The following is a 21,733-nucleotide window of genomic DNA, read 5'->3' on the forward strand; positions in this document are numbered from 1 at the left end:
TGCTATATACCACTTTTTTCAGGTATTCAATAATTAGCAGCTAATTTATTATATCAGAAAATATACAAGTAAGATTGGATTCATCTAAATGCTTCGTTAAAATATTGCGTTGTCAAATTAAAAATTCACAGAGCATGCTTTGCTACAGAGAGCACTTAAATATCAAACCCGAGCTTCATTCAGACCCGAGCGTAAAAGTAAATCACATATGTCCTCATCTGATCAAATATCTACCTCAACAAATGCGAGTCTGTAATCATAATGTCACCCGTACTCTATTGAGGAAAACAGATGCATTTTCTGTTGTATGATTTTACTTTGTGATATGTTTCGAGCAATTAGTAGATAAGTAGTTCATTACTAGCTTGAAAATACGGATGTATATTTAATTGCTGTGATAAAATTTTGAAAATCATTTCAAAATTTAGGATTATTTCCCTCATGTTTAGCTCTGATCCTTACCCGAATTTGAATCCAATCTTCGGCACTCTGTTTTTTCTTTTTGGTGTTTTTGGCTATAATAGCTCTAAAACTTCATTGTTATTTCCGATTTCAAACATTAAGGTTGAGCATCACTGAAGAGACATTATTTGTCGAAATGCGCATCTGGTGCATCAAAATTAGTACCGTATAAGTTTTACATTATGACCCCTGGGTTGAGGCCTCTGCTGGTGGACTGTTAGTCCCAGAGGGTCTCTACAGCCCAGTAGCTAAGCACTTTGTTACTAGCTTGAAAACACGGATGTATATTTAATTGCTGTGATAAAATTTAGAAATTCATTTCAAAATTAAGGATTATCTCCCTCATGCATAGCTCTTATTCTTAGACGAATTTGACTCCACTTTTTTTGGCACGCTCTTTTTGTCTATAATAGCTCTAAAACTTCATAGTTATTTCGGATTTCAAACATTTCGGTTGAGCATCACTGAACAGACATTATTTGTTGAAATGCACATCTGGTGCATCAAACTTGGTACCGTATAAGTTTTACATTCTCACAAGTTTATTATTTTGGATTTCCAATATTTCAGCTTGAACATCACTGAGGAGACATTATTTGTCGAAATGCGCATCTGGTACATCAAAATTGTACCGTATAAGTTTTACATGTCCATTCTTGCGTAAAAGCTCGACTCGTATTTAGACTCACCCTCAACTTTACATAAACTTGAATCTACACTACATCAGGAAGCCTTCTTATAAACTAAACTGTTTCCTTTTCTGGTCCGGTGGTTATTGAGAAGATTTTGAAATGAACGCACCACATTATTGCCCTTTCCTAATTATCTCCCCTCCATTTGAAAAACCCTTTAATCCTTCTCACCGATGGGTACCTTGTGGCACGTCTGGTTCATGTTGGTCCTGTGCTTCTGGTGAAGTTGAAAATGTAAAAAAAAAAAAAAATGTATGCACCACAGACGACATTGGACAAAATTAGATACCAACAGGTCACCTAAGTTACTCCGGTGAGTTACTCCGGTGACCTAAATATTCCATTACGCATAATAATTTTTCCTAGAGACCTGTTGATCTAAAATCTCCGAACGTTTTGCATATTCATAAGACTCATCTTTGTAAGTATTCGAGGCATTAGTTGACTGTGACAGAAATAACTAAGGAACCAATGGCTCGTGGCTTTTATTATCAAAAGTATGGTATAAACATTTAAAACACTGATAAAGAAAAAGCAAATGTTTAGACGGCACTGACAAAGTTACACACAGTAATAAAATAGATCCTATATCGGGTAATTTTTGCTGGAATATTTGGCAGAATACTTCAAACATTGGCGTAATTATATTCAATAAGTGTATGATCAATATGAATAGAAATTTTGGCGTTATTATTGACGAAATGTTCTCATGCGTAAAAAAGCCCAAATTTCCAACACACTAAAATGATCCGATATACAGTATTCAGCAGTCCAGCTCGTGATAAACTGAAGAATAGTACTCTAATCGCGATAAATACCACCACAAAATCAAAATATAAAGAATCTACATATATACAAGAGTTGTGGGTATAAAGTAATCAGAAGTCAATAAAACATAATGGTCAAACGATACACTGGAATAGTGTTCCTTCAATTCAATGTTCTGTATCTGCTCGGTTTTACTGTTTCTGGTTTATCCAGTGTATCCTCAATATTTGTACCCCAAGACACGTATTTCAGGTATTTTTTTTGTGTTCCATAACAATTGTACGGTGATTCTTGGTATCTAATGTGCAATCTTAAAAATAATGAACATCTAAATCCGGAACACGATACTATTGATTGGGCGATGAATAAAAATTTTCTTTCGGAATAAAAGTTCAATTCGTAAATAAAAAAATGAGACTATGAATACAATGTATTTCCGGTTTTCTTTACCCTATATTGATGCGATTGAATTATGCAGTACATGTATATTGTATACATACTGTAAACTGTTCACATATGTTTAGTGTTATATCGATACGCACGTCATTTATGTACATTTATACTGTACATTGTTCACACGTGATCATTGTTATACTATACACTGTAGATAAGTCATTTATGAAATAATCACATAAAGCATGCACGATCTCGGAAATAAATTTCAGATCTTCCAAGATTACGAAACCTCTATCAATTATACTTTGTGTAATGTTTTGTAAACATCCTGTTTCTATTTCCCTCAAGATGTTTACATAAATTTAATTTCAGTATGCACTATCGTCAATCCTGATACATGTACATGATAATTTGATTAATGTGAACACAAAGCCAAGCCTTGGTAGCATCACATAGTCTGCTGAAGTTGTTTCCCTTACATCAACAGTAAATCTGGAAAAAAAAAACCTGTTGTGTATAGTAGAAGGGTATTCCAGTTCTTTTACAGTCTAGAATAATTAACATTTATTGATCAGATTTTTATTCTAGAAAACGAAACGTTATTTCTATTTCATACGTTAATACACTTCCATCAGTGGGAGTAGTGTTTGCATATCGTATATTTTTCGATAAAGGATATAAATTTCCCGCACCGCTGTTCATTCATTGTATGTTACCTTTCTTATACAACCTCGTCCTGTCCACTCTGCTTGCAAATTACGAACGCAAATATTACAGCAAGGAGCTGAAAAATAATCCATATGTAGACAGTTAAAAATCACCAGGATGAATGCTGATGTCAAATATCCTTTCATCTAACAAAGTTGTAGTATGCTATGGTAAATATATCGGCAATGAAAGCACTCACCTCAATGATAAGAATCGTAACCCCAACACCAATAATCGGAGTGGAATACGAGTTTATCTCGTCCTTCAGAGCATCGTAACATCCCTACAAATTAACGGAGTTTTTTGTTCAACAAAGAAATCATATTGATACAGTGTATAATTCGAGCTTATATTATACTAGAAACAAAACAACACAAATAAATCTTTCGTAACACCCTGCCACGGATCGTGAAGATACGTTTTTATAAGTTTATTTGTCTATTCGTATTACATGCTCCGGGCCCAGTTTCACACCCGATACTAAGAATTTTCTTCTATTTAAAGCTATATAAGTGTAAGCGTTCACCATGTAATTAGTCGAAGCTAATGACAAAACACCTCAAGTGGGATTTTCCTTTTCAGTGTGTAGTGATCGTATCTAAGTTCCTGCCATACACTGTGTTTGTATAAGTGCATGATGTCCCCAGATTGGCAGGTGTTCTATGATTTACTTTTATTGCTGGGGAAGGCATAGTAAATTCACGGAAAATGTCGAACATCAATCAGAGGTTAAGGTTCGTTAAAAAAGTAAGTAAAGCCTTCCACAGCAGCATTCCTAGATCTATGTGTCCACTGTTGGCCTCTCACAAAATATCAGCAAACAATTTTCAACCTGAAGCTCTGCAAAACTGTTGTTTACCATTTTAATTTCTAAGTTTAACTGATTGTCCACAATTTCAAGGTCGATTTCAAGGTCACTGCATATAATTAAAATCAATATTGATGACATCATACACTGAAACCTTAAGCCGAATGCAATATTAAAACCTACAGTCAATGAACATATACATGTGTACACAGCCAGAAGTACATAAGTGTGACGTGGTGATTTTTACGAGTAACACGTGTCTCGCTTTGTTGTCCTACACTGTTTATCATTGACAATAATTCCTATATCAATCTTAGTAACAGCAATCCTTGTCCAGTCTAACTTTTTCAGTACTTTCATAAAGTTTTATTTGCAATAATAAAGAACAAATCTTCTTATCACACAACAGTAGCGAATAATGCTATATTTCTTGAACATGTTTTACATTTTCCCACGACAGATTGAAATATTCTTTGATGTCGTGAACTATTTGTTTCGTTATGATATAGGGCTCACGACGGGTGTGACCGGTCGACAGGGGATGCTTACTCCTCCTAGGCACCCACCTCTGGTGTGTCCAGGGCTCCGTGTTTGCCAAACTATCTATATTGTATTGCTTATAGGAGTTATGAGACTTATCACTGTTCATTATCTTCACCTTTCATGTAATAGTGTGCAACGCAAAGATGTGTGTTTTTGTTTTAGAGTCATCTTGGCTCATATCTAAAGATTGTTCCTATTTATTCGCATGTAAAACTTTGATCCCTATTGTGGCCCCAACCTACTCACGTGTACCTTGATTTTCACAAACTTGAATCTGCACTATGCAAGGTGAAGATAACGAACAGTGATCAATCTCATAACTCCTATAAGCAATACAAAATAGATAGTTGGGCAAACACGGACCCCTGGACACACCAGAGGTGGGATCAGGTGCCTAGGAGGAGTAAGCATCCCCTGTTGACCGGTCACACCCGCCGTGAGCCCTATATCCTGATCAGGTAAACGGAATTATCCGCAGTCAAAATCAGTGTGCCAAGAACGGCTTAACAATCGGTATGAAACACGTCAGACAGCATTTGACCCAATGTGTGGTTGTATTGACGAACTAGATCGTTATAACGACCATAGAATTTGCGAAATGCTGACTTCAATCGAGACTGTTGAAATCCCTGTACCATCAACTTGTTTGTCAGTAGCTTACCTCGATTTAAAAACTGACTATACTATACCCAGAACAAGCTCTTGCATATCGAATCAGTTGAGATATATAAACACCATATGCAGGTGATAATGGAATATGCACTATGTCAGGAAGCTTTCATGTAAACATAAACTTCTCTTGCCCAGTGATTTTTCAGAAGATTTTTAATAATTTTCCATATATATTTGTATGTAAAATGTTGACCCCCTACTTTGGCCCCATCTTACCCCTGGGGACCATGATGTTTACAAACTGGAATCTGCACTATGTCTGGAAGCTTTCGTGCAAATGTAAACTTGTTGGCCCAGTGTATCGTAAGAAGAAAGATTTTCTATTTATTAGTTATGTAAAACTTTGATCCCCTATTATGGCCCCATCCTAGCCCCAGGGGTCATGATTTTAATAAACTTGATTCGGTACTATGTCAGGAAGCTGTCATGTAAATCTCAGCTTTTCTGGCTCAGTGATTCTTGAGAAGAAGATTTTTAAAGATTTTCCCTATATATATGTATGTAAAACTTTGATCCCCTTTTCTCCCTCAACCTACCATCGGGGGCATGAGTCTAATAAACTTGAATCTGCACTATATCAGGAAGCTCTCAGCTTTCTTGGTCCAGTAGTATTTGAGAAGATTTTTAAAGTTTTTCCCTAGGTATTTGTATGTAAAACTTTGATCCCCTATTGTGGTCCCATCCTAGCCCCAGGGGTGATGAATTCAACAAACTTGAATCTGTACTATGGCAGGAAGCTTTCAAGTAAATATCAGCTTTTCTGGCTTAGTGGTTCTTGAAAAGAACATTGTTAAAGGTTTCCCCTATATATTTGTATGCAAAACTTTGATCCCCTATTGTCGCCTCTACGTACCCCGGGAGCCATGAATTTAACAAACTTGAATTTGCACTATGTCAGGACGTTTTCATGTTAGAAGTTTTTAAACGTTTTCTCTATATATTTGTAAGTAAAACGTTGATCCCCTATTGTGGTCCCATCCTAGCCCCAGGAGTGATGAATTCAACAAACTTGAATCTGTACTATGGCAGGAAGCTTTCAAGTAAATATCAGCTTTTCTGGCTTAGTGGTTCTTGAAAAGAACATTGTTAAAGGTTTCCCCATTATATTTGTATGCAAAACTTTGATCCCCTATTGTCGCCTCTACGTACCCCGGGGGCCATGAGTTTAACAAACTTGAATTTGCACTATGTCAGGACGTTTTCATGTTAGAAGTTTTTAAACGTTTTCTCTATATATTTGTATGTAAAATGTTGATCCCCTATTGTGGCCCCTTTTACAAATTTGAATCTTCACTATGTCAGAAAGCTTTCATGTAAATATCAGCTTTTTTTTGGCTTATTGAATCTTGAGAAGAAGATTTTAAAAGATTTTCCTATCTATTTGTATGTAAAACTTTGATCCCCCTTGAAGCCCCATCCTACTCGGGGGGGGGGGGGGGTCATGATTTTAACATAGTTGAATATGCACTATATCAGGAAGCTTTCATGTAAATTTCAGCTCTTCTGGCCCAGTGGTTCTTGAAAAGATTTTTAAATGACCCCACCCTATTTTTGAATTTTCGTGATTATCTCCCCTTTGAAGGGAACATGGCCCTTCATTTGAACAAACTTGAAAGCTCTTTACCCAAGGATGCTTTTGGCAAAGTTTGGTTATAGTTGGCTCAGTGGTTCTGGAGAAGAAGTCGAAAATGTAAAAAGTTTAAAGACAGTCAGAGAGACAGGCAGACGAACAGACGAGGGACAACAGGCGATCAGAAAAGCTCACTTGAGCTTTCACTCAGGTGAGCTAAAATTTTGAAAGATGAATAAAACAAATGGACATACCATTGTATTGTAGCCGCTAATGGCTGAAGTACAGTCGGAGGGAGCGGTGCGGTAGGTGTTAGCATCTACACCCGTGCAGCACGTCCCAGGAAGGTCGGCGTTCGATTGTTGACAGGTACCAGCTGTCGTGCACCATGGGGTTTGTTTGAAGTCGTTAGCAACCCCTGTCACAGGATTGACTGCGCAACAATCCAACTGCAAGTATTCATACAATTCAATATGCATGAATGTATGGATGGATAAATGAAATAATGGAAGAATGGAGAGATATACATTGATGAGTGAATGTATGGATGGATAAATAAAATAATGGAAGAATGGAGAGATATACATTGATGAGTGAATGGATGGTGGGATAAATGGATGAATGGATAAACAAATGAGTAAATAGAATGAATAGTTAGATGAATGGACGATTGGAAGGGTGGAGAGATAGATGGACGATTTGAAATGGGCACGTGATCCCACCTCTGGTGTGTCCATGGGTCCGTGTTTGCCCAACTATCTATTTTGTATTGCTTGTAGGAGTTATGGGATTGATCACTGTTCGTTATCGTCACCTTGCATAGGTAGGTGGACGAAGGGTTGGATGGATAGATAAATGGAAGGATGGACATACATATGTAAACTAGTAAATGAATGGAGATGTAAAGGAGGAGTGGATGGAGAAGTGGACGAGTGGACGGATCGATAGAGATATATAGATGAATGAGTGGAGGGATTGAGAGATAAATGGATGGGTGGATGGACGTTTAAATGAAGTAGATAGATAGATACATTTTGTAGATAGATAGATAGAAAAGTGGAAGGTCTCTCATGCATAGCTCTGATCCTTAGACGAATTTGGTTCCAGTCGTTGGTACTCTGTTTTTCCTTTTAGCTCTTACAAGTTTATTGTTACTTCGGATTTCCAAAATTTCGGCTTGAGCATCACTGAAGAAATATTATTTGTCGAAATGCGCATCTGCTGCATAAAAATTGATACCGTATAAGTTTTATATGGAGAGAAATTTGTGGGCGAATGAATGGATGGAAAGATAAATGGACGAGTGGATGGGTGGGTGTATAAATAGATAAGTAAATGGATGTATACATAAATGAATGGGTGGATAAATGGATGATTAGATGGACGAGTAGATTGATAGATGAATGGAGAAGTGAAAGGATGGATAGAACGATGGATGGATTGATGGATGAGTAGATGGGTGCATGGTTAGATGAATGTATAAAAACATCTTGAGCCAAGGTTTGATTTCAAACACCGTATTCATAATTGTAGCTTGACGTTATCGTTTCTAATAAAGTATGCAATGTAAGCGATACGTATTGCTTTTATGAATCTATACACGATATGTACTGCTTTTATCATAATTTGTACGATATTTACCGTCAGAAACATGTAGTTCCACGAATTAGAGATTTCATTATCGCTGTCTAGCATGTTGCTTGTATAGTGGCCATTTAGGGACTTCAGCATTTCCTCTCGCACCTTGTCCTCTACCTAGTAAACAAACAACAAACCCTCGTTAGGCCCAGTATGATGACCACTAACAACATTATTTATTTTGTTTCAACAAAGACCTACTATTGCACAAATTCATCATCTTATTTTAAAGTTATCACAGCATTTACGTCCATACATGACGTGTTGTCAAAGAAAGAATTTGTCATTCATTGGACTTTATTACGTCCGTAATTAAATAAAATCAAATACCTCTCCTTTCATCGTGAACCACAGAGCTATTGCAACTATTTTAATGATCAGCAATATCAGTACCAATATGGCGTACTGAAATTATAAGGTTTACATGTAATTGGCATGGCATCCTGTAAATACATGGACATAATCAATTTATTCGATATTCATCACTTCTGAATATGCACAACAATCTGGATCATAGACAACAATCAATTATTATGATAATTACATTCGCTTATGAAATATGGTGCATGAACTTTTGAAATGTATGTTCTGAAATAGGATACTTGGTTTCCAAATTTTTTCCAAGGCTTAAGTAACAGTTTTGGTACTTGCCGTGACCAGCATGCATCTGTTTTGGCAGCAAGCACCGAATAGACCCAGACCGGCGACGAGGAAGATAAACACCCCAATGGCTATGAAAACAATGGAGAGATTGTCGGTCAGGTCTCCGAGTTTATACGAACTGACAGTCACCGAGTTGAGAGCTGGTTTGAGTTCCTCCTTAATAATCTTCACATTGGCTTTCATTAAAGCACCTACTATCAGCAATCCCAAACCAAGCACCTGAAAGGATTGATCTTTTTTCAAACACTGGGGTTTTCAAATACGCCCAAAAATAAAGACTAGTAATTCATATTCTCAAAACATTGTACTAAAATAGCAATATTGGTCTTTTTTATCATATTGTGACAACGTGTAGTAAATTATATGTTCTCTCTTGTCTTCCTCTTTCATGTTTAACAATGCTTACTATATCGACAGATATGTTAATTATTAGCTGAGGATTTTATTGCATATTACAATTACAACTGATAACAAGGGCCTTTAATACCATCTAAGAGATAAACAAGATTAAATATGTTTAATGTAATGATACATTGATCAAACTATCAAAATATGAAACATATATACATATGTCACAAATCGGAATGTAAATGATAACAAAATCGAATGTATGACTAATTATTAGTGATAAATGTTAGGCAATATTCCATTTGCATTTGTGTATGGTGTTCATGTTTCCCAAATGATTTGATATGCGAGAGGGTGTTCTGCGTATAATCAAATTGAAACAGAGTCGTCACTGACACATAAATTGATGCTACAGGGTTTTCAACAATCTCATTTAAAGTCAACATTTCGTAAATTCTGTCATTATAATGATCTTATTTGCAAATAGAACCCGTCATTACATCGAATGTTGTGTGGTGTGCTTCATATCAACTCTTATGCTTCTCTTTACAGTCTGATTTTGACTACAGATTACTCGGTTTACCCGACAGAGACCGGGCTTGTGACGGGTGTGACCGCTCAGCAGGGGTACTTACTTCTGGGCAATACATCCTACCTCTGGTGTTTCCAGGGGGTCCATGTCTGCCCTGTTCTCCATTTTGTATTCTTGATAGAATTTAAGAGATTGGTCACTTTTCGTTTTCATCTTAGAGAATTCTTGCATGTAATATCAGGCCATTGTTGGACGCCAAGTAATTGTAAAATAATAGAAGTGGTACCGAGAAGTTCTGGGTACAAATTAAAGTTGCTCGACAGTAATTGTAAACAAAGATGGCGGACCAATATAGCTTAGTAACTTCTGGTATCAGCTGTCTATGTTTCATCTATTATCTCGTTACATTTGACTCTGTTAAGGACTAGGAAAGACTATCTTTATAACTTGAAATACCTCCTTAATATTGATGGATACAATTGTGTAGTGGTTGAAAATGTGCAGAAATGTGGTATTGAACGCATTCAAAACAGTACCACTTTAAATTGCTTTGTTTTCTAACTTTTGTGAGAAAACGACTATACTATCAACATAAAACATCTGAAATGTGTTTAGCTATACATAAATGGAGTTTTGAAGGTATGGTAGTAAATACTTTTCCTATAGATATGGGCTTCCAAACTTCTTACATTCATCTCGTGCCAACATTCACCAACAGAACATCAATAATTCAATATTATCTTCTAGTAGAATGATTGTAAATTCGTCTAAATGAAACAACGGTATTAAGTTATATTGATGAAGGTCATAATTGTTTTGAATAATTTGTTTCTATCAGGTCTAGAGACATTCAATATAAAACGAACACTGCGTTCAGTGAGGAAAATACTATAGAGGGACATTCCGAACACATCCTTATCAACTGAGACATTCCGAACACATCCTTATCAACTGAGATAATCCGAACACATCCTTATCAACTGAGACAATCCGAACACATCCTTATCAACTGAGACAATCCGAACACATCCTTATCAACTGAGACATTCCGAACACATCCTTATCAACTGAGACATTCCGAACACATCCTTATCAACTGAGACAATCCGAACACATCCTTATCAACTGAGACAATCCGAACACATCCTTATCAACTGAGACAATCCGAACACATCCTTATCAACTGAATCGGATATCATGTTAGTGGGTTTTTGTGTCAAAGTTTAGTTATTTTTCTTCTTTTTTCAAAACAATCATTTATTTCTAATTTAGTTGCTTATAATTGGGGGATATTAAATAATACATGGCTTTGTAGCAGAACAGGAAACAGGAACATTTTTTTTTTATTTTACTTTACAGAGATCGGGAAAATTCTAGATTGTGTATACTTACAAAAAATATTATGTTGATGCCAATCAGGAAAATTTTCCCCATCGTTCCTCCACAACCAAGACCCATCTTGGAATGTCAAAGTCGGTTGACCTGAAATCTAGAGCAGAAGAAAGTAAACTTAATTGATTATATATTGTTTCACGTCTCACTCGAGAATTTTTCACTCATGTGGAGACGCCGCCACTGCTGGTGAAGGGTTGCAAAATTTAGGCCTCTGCTCTTACGGCCTTTGAGCAGGGAGGGATCTTTATCGTGCCACACCTGCTGTGACACGGGACCTCGGTGTTGGGGTCTCATCCGAAGGACCGCCCCATTTAGTCGCCTCTTACGACAAGCAAGGGGTACTGAGGACCTATTCTAACACGAATCCCCATATTAAAATACATTTAATATTCTATATATGAGGCCAAAAATAAAAATTGATTTGTTTGATGTACTCCGACCGACCCGTCAAATTTGCTCATACCCGATCAATTTTTTTCCGCCAATTTAAAATTTCATTTTTTTTTTTCGGTTTCCTTGAAAAATACAAAATTATCCTAATTTTAAAAGAAAATATTAAAAATTTTCATGACGTTGAAAACAACAAAAAAACCAAAAAAAAAAACAAAAAAAACAAAAAAAAAACAACAACCTACCTACCGACCAACCTTAGAAAATGTGGGTCGGAGTACATCAAACAAAAATATTTTTAATGATGGCCTGAAGTTCTATGTTCTACATTGCTTCACTTTGTGATATGAGTATTAAGACAGCACCACGTTTTGTTTTGTAAATACTGAATTGAAGAAACTTGTATATATCACATAAATGTCCCTTTTATGTTCTATGACGTGGAATTGCATCCTCCAAAGCACCTGATCGCACCTCTGGCATTTCCAGCGAGTCTGTATTTGTTTATTCTCAATTTTGCATTCTTTATGAGATTGACCAATGTTTGCTCTTTTCTTTTTCCAAATGGTCTATTTCTTAGTTGTATGTCGTGGGATTGTGTCAGTGAATCTTTCCTTGTTGTATGCCGTGGGGATGTATAAATATTTTAAGGGATGATATTATCTAAGCTTCAAAATTTGCATCCAATTCCTGCGTGATTATTGCGTCTAAAAATACACACAAAGTAAAACAAGGAAGCACACTATTACACAGCGTAAAGCCGTTATACTCAGGTCTTCATACGAGGTATTGTTTTAATTCGGCAACATGCAACCATCACCAGGTATTTTGAGGATTATCACATGTCATGCCATCAAACAAAAATAATTTATACACGAGGGCTGAACTCATGTCATCCAAGAAACAACGTGTTACGCCCATCGCTGGAGACATCATATCTGACAACATCACGCAAAACCTCGAAGTGGAAGAAATATCATACGACAGTTTATTGTAAACGTGAAATAGTTTGCGTGTGGATCGTCTCTAAAACATATGCGATAGGTAAAATACAAAGTAACTCCCCCCAAACACAATAATTCTAAGTTGTTTTTTTTTATCATAATAAATCATATATAGTTCCGTGTCATGGTAAACTTTAGTTTTATACTGTTACGTGTTCCAGTATAGCAATTCAAAGTTTTCATAGTGTTCATCAAGTTCCATGATTCTTATGTGATACGATACGCAAGAGCTTGTTCAGCATATGATCAGTTTTCAAATGGAGGCAAGCTAACTGATAAACAAATTGATGGTACAGGGGTTTCAACGATCTGGATTAAAGTCGTCAGCATTTCGCAAATTATATGGTCGTTATAAAAATCTACTTTGCCAATATAACCTATCATTGGGTGAAATGATGTCCGACGTATTTCATTCCGATTGTTTGACAGTTCTTGGCACACTGATTTAGACTACGGATAACTACGTTTACCTGATCAGGATATAGGGTTCACGGCGGGTGTGACCGGTCGACAGGGGATGCTTACTCCTCCTAGGCACCTGATCCCACCTCTAGTGTGTCCAAGGGTCCGTGTTTGCCCAACTATCTATATTGTATTGCTTATAGGAGTTATGAGATTGATCACTGTTCGTTATATTAACATTTCATTTATTGAATTATTGCATTACGTGATATGTGTAAATGTGTACAGGATGCAATATGCACAGTATGTATGTTTAAATGTGCGTCTGATGACATGTGAAAATGTGTGCAAGATGTCATGTGTAAATGTATATACGTGATGACTTGTAAATGTGTTTGTGGTGGAATTTATAAAAGTATTCATGGTGATGTAAATATATATAACACGTGTAAATATGCGTGTGACGAGCAGAAAAAAATTCTATCTGTGACCATCAGCTATACCGATGACGATATTAACAATAATCATTATCATTCAAATGTCGATTCGATATATCCCAGTGAACTTGAAATAAAAGACCCCACAGATTCTTCCACATCTATTTCGGGCTTACATATTTTATTGCATATAAATGCTAATGGCAACCTAACAACTCAATTTTATGACAAACGGGATGATTTCAGCTTATCCATCGTCCACTCCCCCATATCTATGTAGTAATCATATAATTCCATTATCACCTGCATGTGATGTTTATATCTCTCAAATGATTCAATACACAAGAGCTTGTTCTGTGAATGGTTATACTTTTTAAATCGAGGCAGGCTGCTGACAAACAAGTTAATGGTACAGGGATTTCAACAGTCTGTTTAAAGTCAGCATTTTGCAAATTATATGGTCGTTATAACGATCTAGGTTGTCAATACAACCTATCAGTGGGTCAAATGCTGTCTGACGTTGTTAGGCCGTTCTTCACACACTAATTATTGCACACTGATAATGACTACGGATAACTCCGTTTACCTGATCAAGATATAGGACAGGGGATGCTTACTCCTCTTAGGCACCTGTTCCCACCTCTGGTATATCCAGGGGTCCGTGTTTGCCCAACTCTTGACTTTGTATTCCTTGTGGGAGTTATGAGATTGATTACTATTCGTCATCTTAACCTTTTCATGACATGTGTAGATATGTATGAGATAATTTGTGTAAATATGTATGTGGTTACATGTGTATGTAGTGATGTATAAAAATATGTATGTGATAATATACGTAAACGTGTATGCGATGACAAATTACAAATGCATGTAATGATATATGTACATTGTAAATGTGCATTTAATGATGTGTATAAATATGCGTCTGATGGCGTGTGTAAATATCGTGAATGTTTACCCGTGTTTTGAATTTTCTACAGAATATCGAACATTTCCAACCAAAGAGATGCATTGTTTCAAGTTTTTGTTTTTACTCACTGGGTGTGAGTAAATTCTTACATAAAATAGAAATAGAAAAGCAGATTGTCAAAAGCATAAAGAAAAACAACGGTTGTATTTTCAATTTTAACAGTGATGTGAATAAAGATATGTCGTAGGTAATGAGGCCACTTTGGTCAGTGTCTGCAGAAGGAAAACCATGCATCAGCCTGACTATGATGAGAAGATTCTCGGAGTACTACAGAATTGTTAGTTATGTCAGAATCAATGTGGAAAAACGTGTAGGAAGCTTAAACAAACATCTTCAATGCTTCATAACGTTAATCGATTGCAAAATTACGCGAATCCTGAAATTGTGAGTAGCTATAATCTACCCCTGTCGTCCTTTCCATTATATCTATTTATATTATTTGTCACATTTCAGTTCAGATAAAAAAAAAATCAAGATCGCCTGCTTGTAATTCAAAGAATATTTTGTTAAATGGAAAAGAACACCTTGATAAAACCTTTATATACAGGTAGCCGTGATAAGACAAAAAGAAAATACCAATGTCAAAAACAAATCCTATCATTGTGTCAAAAACAATGACAATAGCAATGGTATAAAGGAGTATACCTGTAATAGCAGTACTACAAATACCCCTAGCAGTGGCAAAAACAATACCCATAGCAGTACTAAAAATACCCATAGGAGTGTAAAAAACAATACCAATAGTAGTACTAAAAATACCCATAGGAGTGTCAAAAACAATACCAATAGCAGTACTAAAAATACCCATAGGAGTGTCAAAAACAATACCCATAGCAGTACTAAAAATACCCATAGGAGTGTCAAACACAATACCCATAGCAGTACTAAAAATACCCATAGGAGTGTCAAAAACAATACCCAAAGCAGTACTAAAAATACCCATAGGAGTGTCAAAAACAATACCAATAGCAGTATTAAAAATACCCATAGGAGTGTCAAAAACAATACCCAAAGCAGTACTAAAAATACCCATAGGAGTGTAAAAAACAATACCAATAGCAGTATTAAAAATACTCATAGGAGTGTCAAAAACAATACCCATAGCAGTACTAAAAATATCCATAGGAGTGTAAAAAACAATACCAATAGCAGTACTAAAAATACCCATAGGAGTGTCAAAAACAATACCAATAGCAGTGTCAAAAACAATACCTATAGCAGTATTAAAACAATACCCATAGCAGTGTCAAAACAATACCCATAGCAGTACTAAAACAATACCTATAGCAGTGTCAAAAACAATACCAATAGCAGTACTAAAACAATACCCATAGCAGTGTCAAAAACAATACCAATAGCAGTACTAAAACAATACCTATAGCAGTGTCAAAAACAATACCCATAGCAGTACTAAAACAATACCCATAGCAGTGTCAAAAACAATACCCATAGCAGTACTAAAACAATACCCATAGCAGTGTCAAAAACAATACCAATAGCAGTACTAAAACAATACCTATAGCAGTGTCAAAAACAATACCCATAGCAGTACTAAAACAATACCTATAGCAGTGTCAAAAACAATACCCATAGCAGTACTAAAAATACCCATAGCAGTACTAAAACAATACCTATAGCAGTGTCAAAAACAATACCCATAGCAGTACTAAAAATACCCATAGCAGTACTAAAACAATACCCATAGCAGTGTCAAAAACAATACCCATAGCAGTACTAAAACAATACCCATAGCAGTGTCAAAAACAATACCAATAGCAGTACTAAAACAATACCTATAGCAGTGTCAAAAACAATACCCATAGCAGTACTAAAACAATACCCATAGCAGTGTCAAAAACAATACCCATAGCAGTACTAAAACAATACCTATAGCAGTGTCAAAAACAATACCCATAGCAGTACTAAAACAATACCCATAGCAGTGTCAAAAACAATACCCATAGCAGTATTAAAACAATACCCATAGCAGTGTCAAAAACAATACCCATAGCAGTACTAAAACAATACCTATAGCAGTGTCAAAAACAATACCCATAGCAGTACTAAAACAATACCCATAGCAGTGTCAAAAACAATACTTATAGCAGTATTAAACAATACCTATAGCAGTGTCAAAAAGAATACCCGTATCAGTATCTAAAAGAATACCCATAGCAAGATTAAAAGCAATACCCCATAATAGTGTTAAAAGCAATATCCATAACAGTGTCACAAATAACACTCCTAGTAGTGTTAAAAACATATCAACTCATAATGTGTTATTCCCGATTCTAAATATTGATTAATTCTAACCACCAGAATATGAATGGTCAGTTTTATTCCTTTCCTAGAATTGACAGAGAGGGGAGCCAACAGATATTTTTTTCGTCTTAAATGATTTGATGAACATTATTAAACCTATCAAAAAATAATAATAATCAAGAGATCTAACAAGACAATGATCCTCCTACCTAACACTTATAACCCATGTCTCAAAAGATTGAACTGGATTTCAAAAACAAAACAAAATATTTTATAGAATGTTTTTAAAATCCCATCTATGCAAGGATCATAGTTACTTGAAATATGTCCATTTTCGTACACAGTGGAGTGACAAAAAACAATAAAAACAAAAACCACTCTAGATAACTTTAATTTGATATCCCACAGGTGACTTCAAACAGCCGTGCAATTGATATTAGAGTCAAACAGGGTTAAAAGTAACTGAGAAGTAGAAATGATCATGAATTTTAAATTCATCACCTTCAGAATTTATCTAATATCCTGCAGGACTTTTATTGGAATGTTTTCAGTGTCAGTTTGGAATTACGTGCACGTGAGTTATATCGGTTTCATGAAAGATAAACAAAAGACTCGTTATGGAGATTGGCCTAGAAATCCTTGACATATTTCCCGATTATCCGTTTCTACAGAAATCAATGCTTGCGACAGAGCCTAGATGCCGTATACTGATTTATGATTAATACCTTTTAAGATATATATATATATATATATATATATATATATATATATATATATATATATATTATTAAAACATGTGTGAGAGAGGCGCGTACGGCTGTGGTATTTATGTTATGCTGATGACAGTTTGGGCGGCGGACAGTAGGAATATTATTGTTTTAGGCCCGGGGCTTGATTGGTCAGTCTTCGATCGATCTGTCATGTTTATATACACAATATGGTCATTTTATAGTTCACTGGCATCTTTGGGTGGGGCATTACACATGCAATTACAACTTCTCCGTCTCACTGAACCGAATTAGTGGTCAGATCTCGCACACAGCTGTATTAATATAATAACTAAAATGCACCATTTTCTATCAACCAACATTTACTGTATCTTATATTTTATCACTGTATTTCTAATCTATCATTGACTTTGGTGTATGAATAAGGAATACTGCGCAGAATGAGACATTATAATCTACAAACAACGTGACGATGGCCATCATCAATATCGGTCATTAAGAATATTCCTGATGAAAAATGAAAAATACTCACCTTGTTATCAGGGAAGTTCAGAAATGCGTCCTCACGTCACAACTTCCACCACCTGTAACAATGTAAAGATGTATCACTTACTACTCAGTATAAACATCCATGCATGTGTAACAAATGAGGCGCCTGTGGGATTGTGTATCGACCGTTCCCGAGAAGAGCAGCGCTGTATATAGACCACAGCGCCATTCGACAACTCATGATGTATGTATTTAATGCATACTTATTCTGTCAAAAGGGGTGGACAGAATCTATATCTGATGATTTTTCCCACGTTACCTTAACAATCACAATGCTTTTGGAATACAGTGTCTCAGACTGTCTATCTCCATTTTATTCTTTTTCTGGGTAACACCATTCTATGAATGCTCGCATGCACTGGTCTGATGATATGTACAATGTATATACACATGAGATTGTTCGTTATGCATGAGTTTGCATGAAAAGAATTCATTACTTTGAAGTACAAGACAATAATATTATTAGATTGTCAAATTTTCGGGACGACCTAGCTGTTGTATAATTCTTAATTCTTGCATTTGGCCTTGTTTATATATAGATAGATAGATATATAGATAGATAGATAAATAGACAGATAGATAGATATAAGTTTATTTTCTCTGGGGTTTTTTCTTCTTTTTATCGTCATCACATTGAAATGTTAATAATCATGTATGCTGTATGCCCGAGAGGGCCCTAATTTGGAAATAAATCATATTCTATTCTATTCTATTCATACTACTTTGTGAATATATATGTGATATCATAAGTGTTGTATATATTTTTATTTTCGACGTTCTAATTTTTCTTTATTATACTACTGTTACTTGTGTATATGTATATATATATATATATATATATATATATATATATATTAGGAGATAGAGAGAGCATTTACCTTTACCGACTTATTCACATCGATCAGTGTATGATCAGTCTACAAAAAATCAGATGGTTCTGTCGAATATGCTTGCTGTATTACCATCAATCAATGCCGATTGTCTTTTCAATGAGGAGTATGGCGAAATAAAGTTGTTTTTGTTGAACATGCATACAACATTAATGACCATTGGTTACATCAAACCCACTACGGGACTCTAACTCGCAATATACAGATCATTCAGCTAAGCCGAGCACGGAGCTACAAATGTAATCACATATTTAGAGGACTAGGGACATTTGATTGATAGAAATTCACCCATTTGTTTTTAGAAAACTAAGGAAGTCAGCTCCTCTGAAGATACATGTATTTATTCTTAAATATAGATTTTCAAATCACGCAATATTAAGAAGCATCTCAGTATGATTTTGGCGCATGCGTTAATAATCAGTATACAGAATGTGGGTTTTAATATCAAAGCCTATGTGACACTCATTTCAGACCCATCTATGCTTCTTTGACTAGATAAAAAAAGACTATCATTAGGTTTGGTACAGTGTTCCAGGTATTTTGTTTTGATTTGTCCAGTTTGATATTTGAAAACATCTCAATTTTCACGGCTGTTAATTATAAAAACGTGCTTTTAAAAATTTCTCAATTCTCAGGGCTGGTAATGATAAAAAACGTACTTTATTCCTTTACAATCAACATAATGTTACAATGCTTAAGCAAATCTGCAATTCAATGTTTATAGACTTTGATTTCAAAGAATTTATTATTTCGTTAGTAAGAATTTTAAAATCCATGCTTACTACGAAGCATTTATAACCAGGATTACACTGCATGTAACGTAATTACAGGCACGCAAGCAGTGTCAATGTTTAAACAAAACTTATTCCTGGATGTTTAAGACAGGTGACAATGCTGGATTTTTTAAAATAGATGGATAGGAAAGCTGGGTTCTGGAAAATACAAAATGGGTAATTTTGAGGAAGTTTTTTTTTTTCAACGGTATAATTTGTCCTTCAAATAGCAATTATCTCACGTTTTCCGGAAGGGACGTAGGATCATCAAGTGAAGTGTTTTATATAATCAAATGGCACATTTGTTTCAAGTTGACCTGCATTTTCGAAGCTTGTATCCCATAATCCACTTGTAACTACACGGTTCCGCTTCCTCTCAAGCTTCAATCAAAATGTTTCCTTACTTCCATACAACTTTCGTTTCAGTATCATACACTTTACATTAATATTTTGTTGCCATTTCGTGACTAGATTTATTTTTTATGGATGATTTGGTCAATAGTCATGCATATTACATATTTTATTTCACTCTCGCAACGATGGAGATTGGTAGTATGTATTCATTTTAAGCCATGTTTAAGTATGTGTTTAGACGTATCTGTTTCATCTAAGGTCAAATGTATGTAAAGTAAACGAGAATGTGCATGTTTTCTCAATTGAGACGTTGAGTTCCAGAAAATTTATCACGGCCCCAGTCTGACGAAATGCCAGTCACAGGCTACTCTTGGAAGGTATCAAAGATCAATTATAGATCCTCGACTTTAGTTGGGTCAGACAGTCAGTCCACTTGTGGAATATCACCGTCTCATGTCAGCGCAGCCCTTGTGCACTATTAGCTGTTCCTGACTGATGATATTCTACAAAATGTAAAAGGTTCCCCCTAGTGAATTGATTTTGTCTCTTCGTGAATTAAGACTGTCCAATTTTACAAATGGCTTTGGCATTTCTAAAACACATAACCTTCTAGCTGGTATTAGGACCTAAAACGTCAACATATTGAACATATGATGGAATTGAGTCTCGTTATTTCAAAGACCCTGGGGAGGGAAACTTCTATACACTGTAGACAAATGTAACCCATATCATTTATGCAAAGTGATTTCACTGTATTAATCTGTGACGTCACTACGTCTGTACACCAAGAATACAATCTTCAGTACGTCTCATGTTACTTGGAATTAAACCCCAGTCTCCACAGAGAGAGAGAGAGAGAGAGAGAGAGAGAGAGAGAGAGTTGGGTGATTAGAGAGCGAGCGACTAAGCCCATTTCTTACTATAGCATATGATCATATCAAATCCTTTATTACCACCGGACTTCAACCTACTACTACATGTATATCTACTGGTTAGGGATGTAAAAAAGCGGCGGGAAATTAGAAAATGCGTAACATGTATGATATATATATTCCCTCGCCTCGCCATAACTTTATATATACGTAGTCCTTGTTTATCTGTAAGACTCTAAAAGTGCGATGTTCACGCCAAAGTGCGATGGTCTGCGCCAAAGTTCGATGGTTTGTTAACGTTACGGACGCCAAAGTGCAATGGTCATGCCAAAGTCCGATGGTGAGGAGTTCAGTAACGTTTGTGACGTCACATCATTGTGACATCATTCTTAACGTCTTTCAAAATAAAACCTAAGAAATGTTACATGGACGACAGTGCAGCGTTCGGCAAGGTTTACACTGTTACACTATCTTCTTCGCCCAAACATTCTTTAATTCATGATCATTTATTACTTTGACATACACGTATTAAATTGATAAATTCCTTGGGATATGCTATAATACAAAACATTCTATACGATTTCGCGTTTAAAAAAATTGTGTTTAATAACACGACAACTAAATGGTAATGAAATAAGTTCTTATTCTTATTTTTTATGCATGGGTTTTGCACTGATATTTTGATGAAACAACACACGGTTGGTTCAGTCTGTACCAAAACACTGTGGAGTTTACAAACCAATGGATTTCGGCGTGTCAGACCATCGCACTTTGGCGTGTCAGTCCATCGCACTTTGGCGTGTCAGACCATCGCATTTTGGCGCATGAGTGTGGACCATCGCACTTTGGCGTGTCACACCATCGGGATTTGGAGCAGACCGTCGCACTTTGGAGTGACCATCGTACT

The 21,733-nt window shown here is 35.8% G+C and overlaps 1 protein-coding gene across 3 annotated transcripts; it reads right to left on the reverse strand.

Moving 5' to 3' along the window:
* Positions 1-1,623: 1,623 nt before the first annotated feature.
* Positions 1,624-20,929, reverse strand: LOC125681512 (tetraspanin-9-like). 3 transcript variants are annotated; one of them, XM_056156454.1, is made up of 10 exons: positions 20,875-20,929; positions 17,921-17,972; positions 11,193-11,289; positions 8,909-9,139; positions 8,588-8,662; positions 8,261-8,374; positions 6,874-7,068; positions 3,226-3,309; positions 3,035-3,102; positions 1,624-2,810 (listed from the first exon to the last, which is right to left on the reverse strand). In XM_056156454.1, exons 3-9 carry the CDS (start codon positions 11,256-11,258, stop codon positions 3,040-3,042), a joined length of 828 nt encoding a protein of 275 aa, XP_056012429.1. In that variant the 5' UTR covers positions 11,259-11,289; positions 17,921-17,972; positions 20,875-20,929; the 3' UTR covers positions 1,624-2,810; positions 3,035-3,039. The 3 variants fall into 3 exon arrangements, with proteins under 3 accessions (XP_056012429.1, XP_056012428.1, XP_048777618.2); XM_056156453.1 differs by lacking the exon at positions 20,875-20,929 and adding an exon at positions 19,918-19,977; XM_048921661.2 differs by lacking the exon at positions 20,875-20,929 and adding an exon at positions 18,197-18,330.
* Positions 20,930-21,733: the final 804 nt, after the last annotated feature.

Source organism: Ostrea edulis, chromosome 2, assembly GCF_947568905.1.
Source record: "Ostrea edulis chromosome 2, xbOstEdul1.1, whole genome shotgun sequence".
NCBI lineage: Eukaryota > Metazoa > Mollusca > Bivalvia > Ostreida > Ostreidae > Ostrea > Ostrea edulis.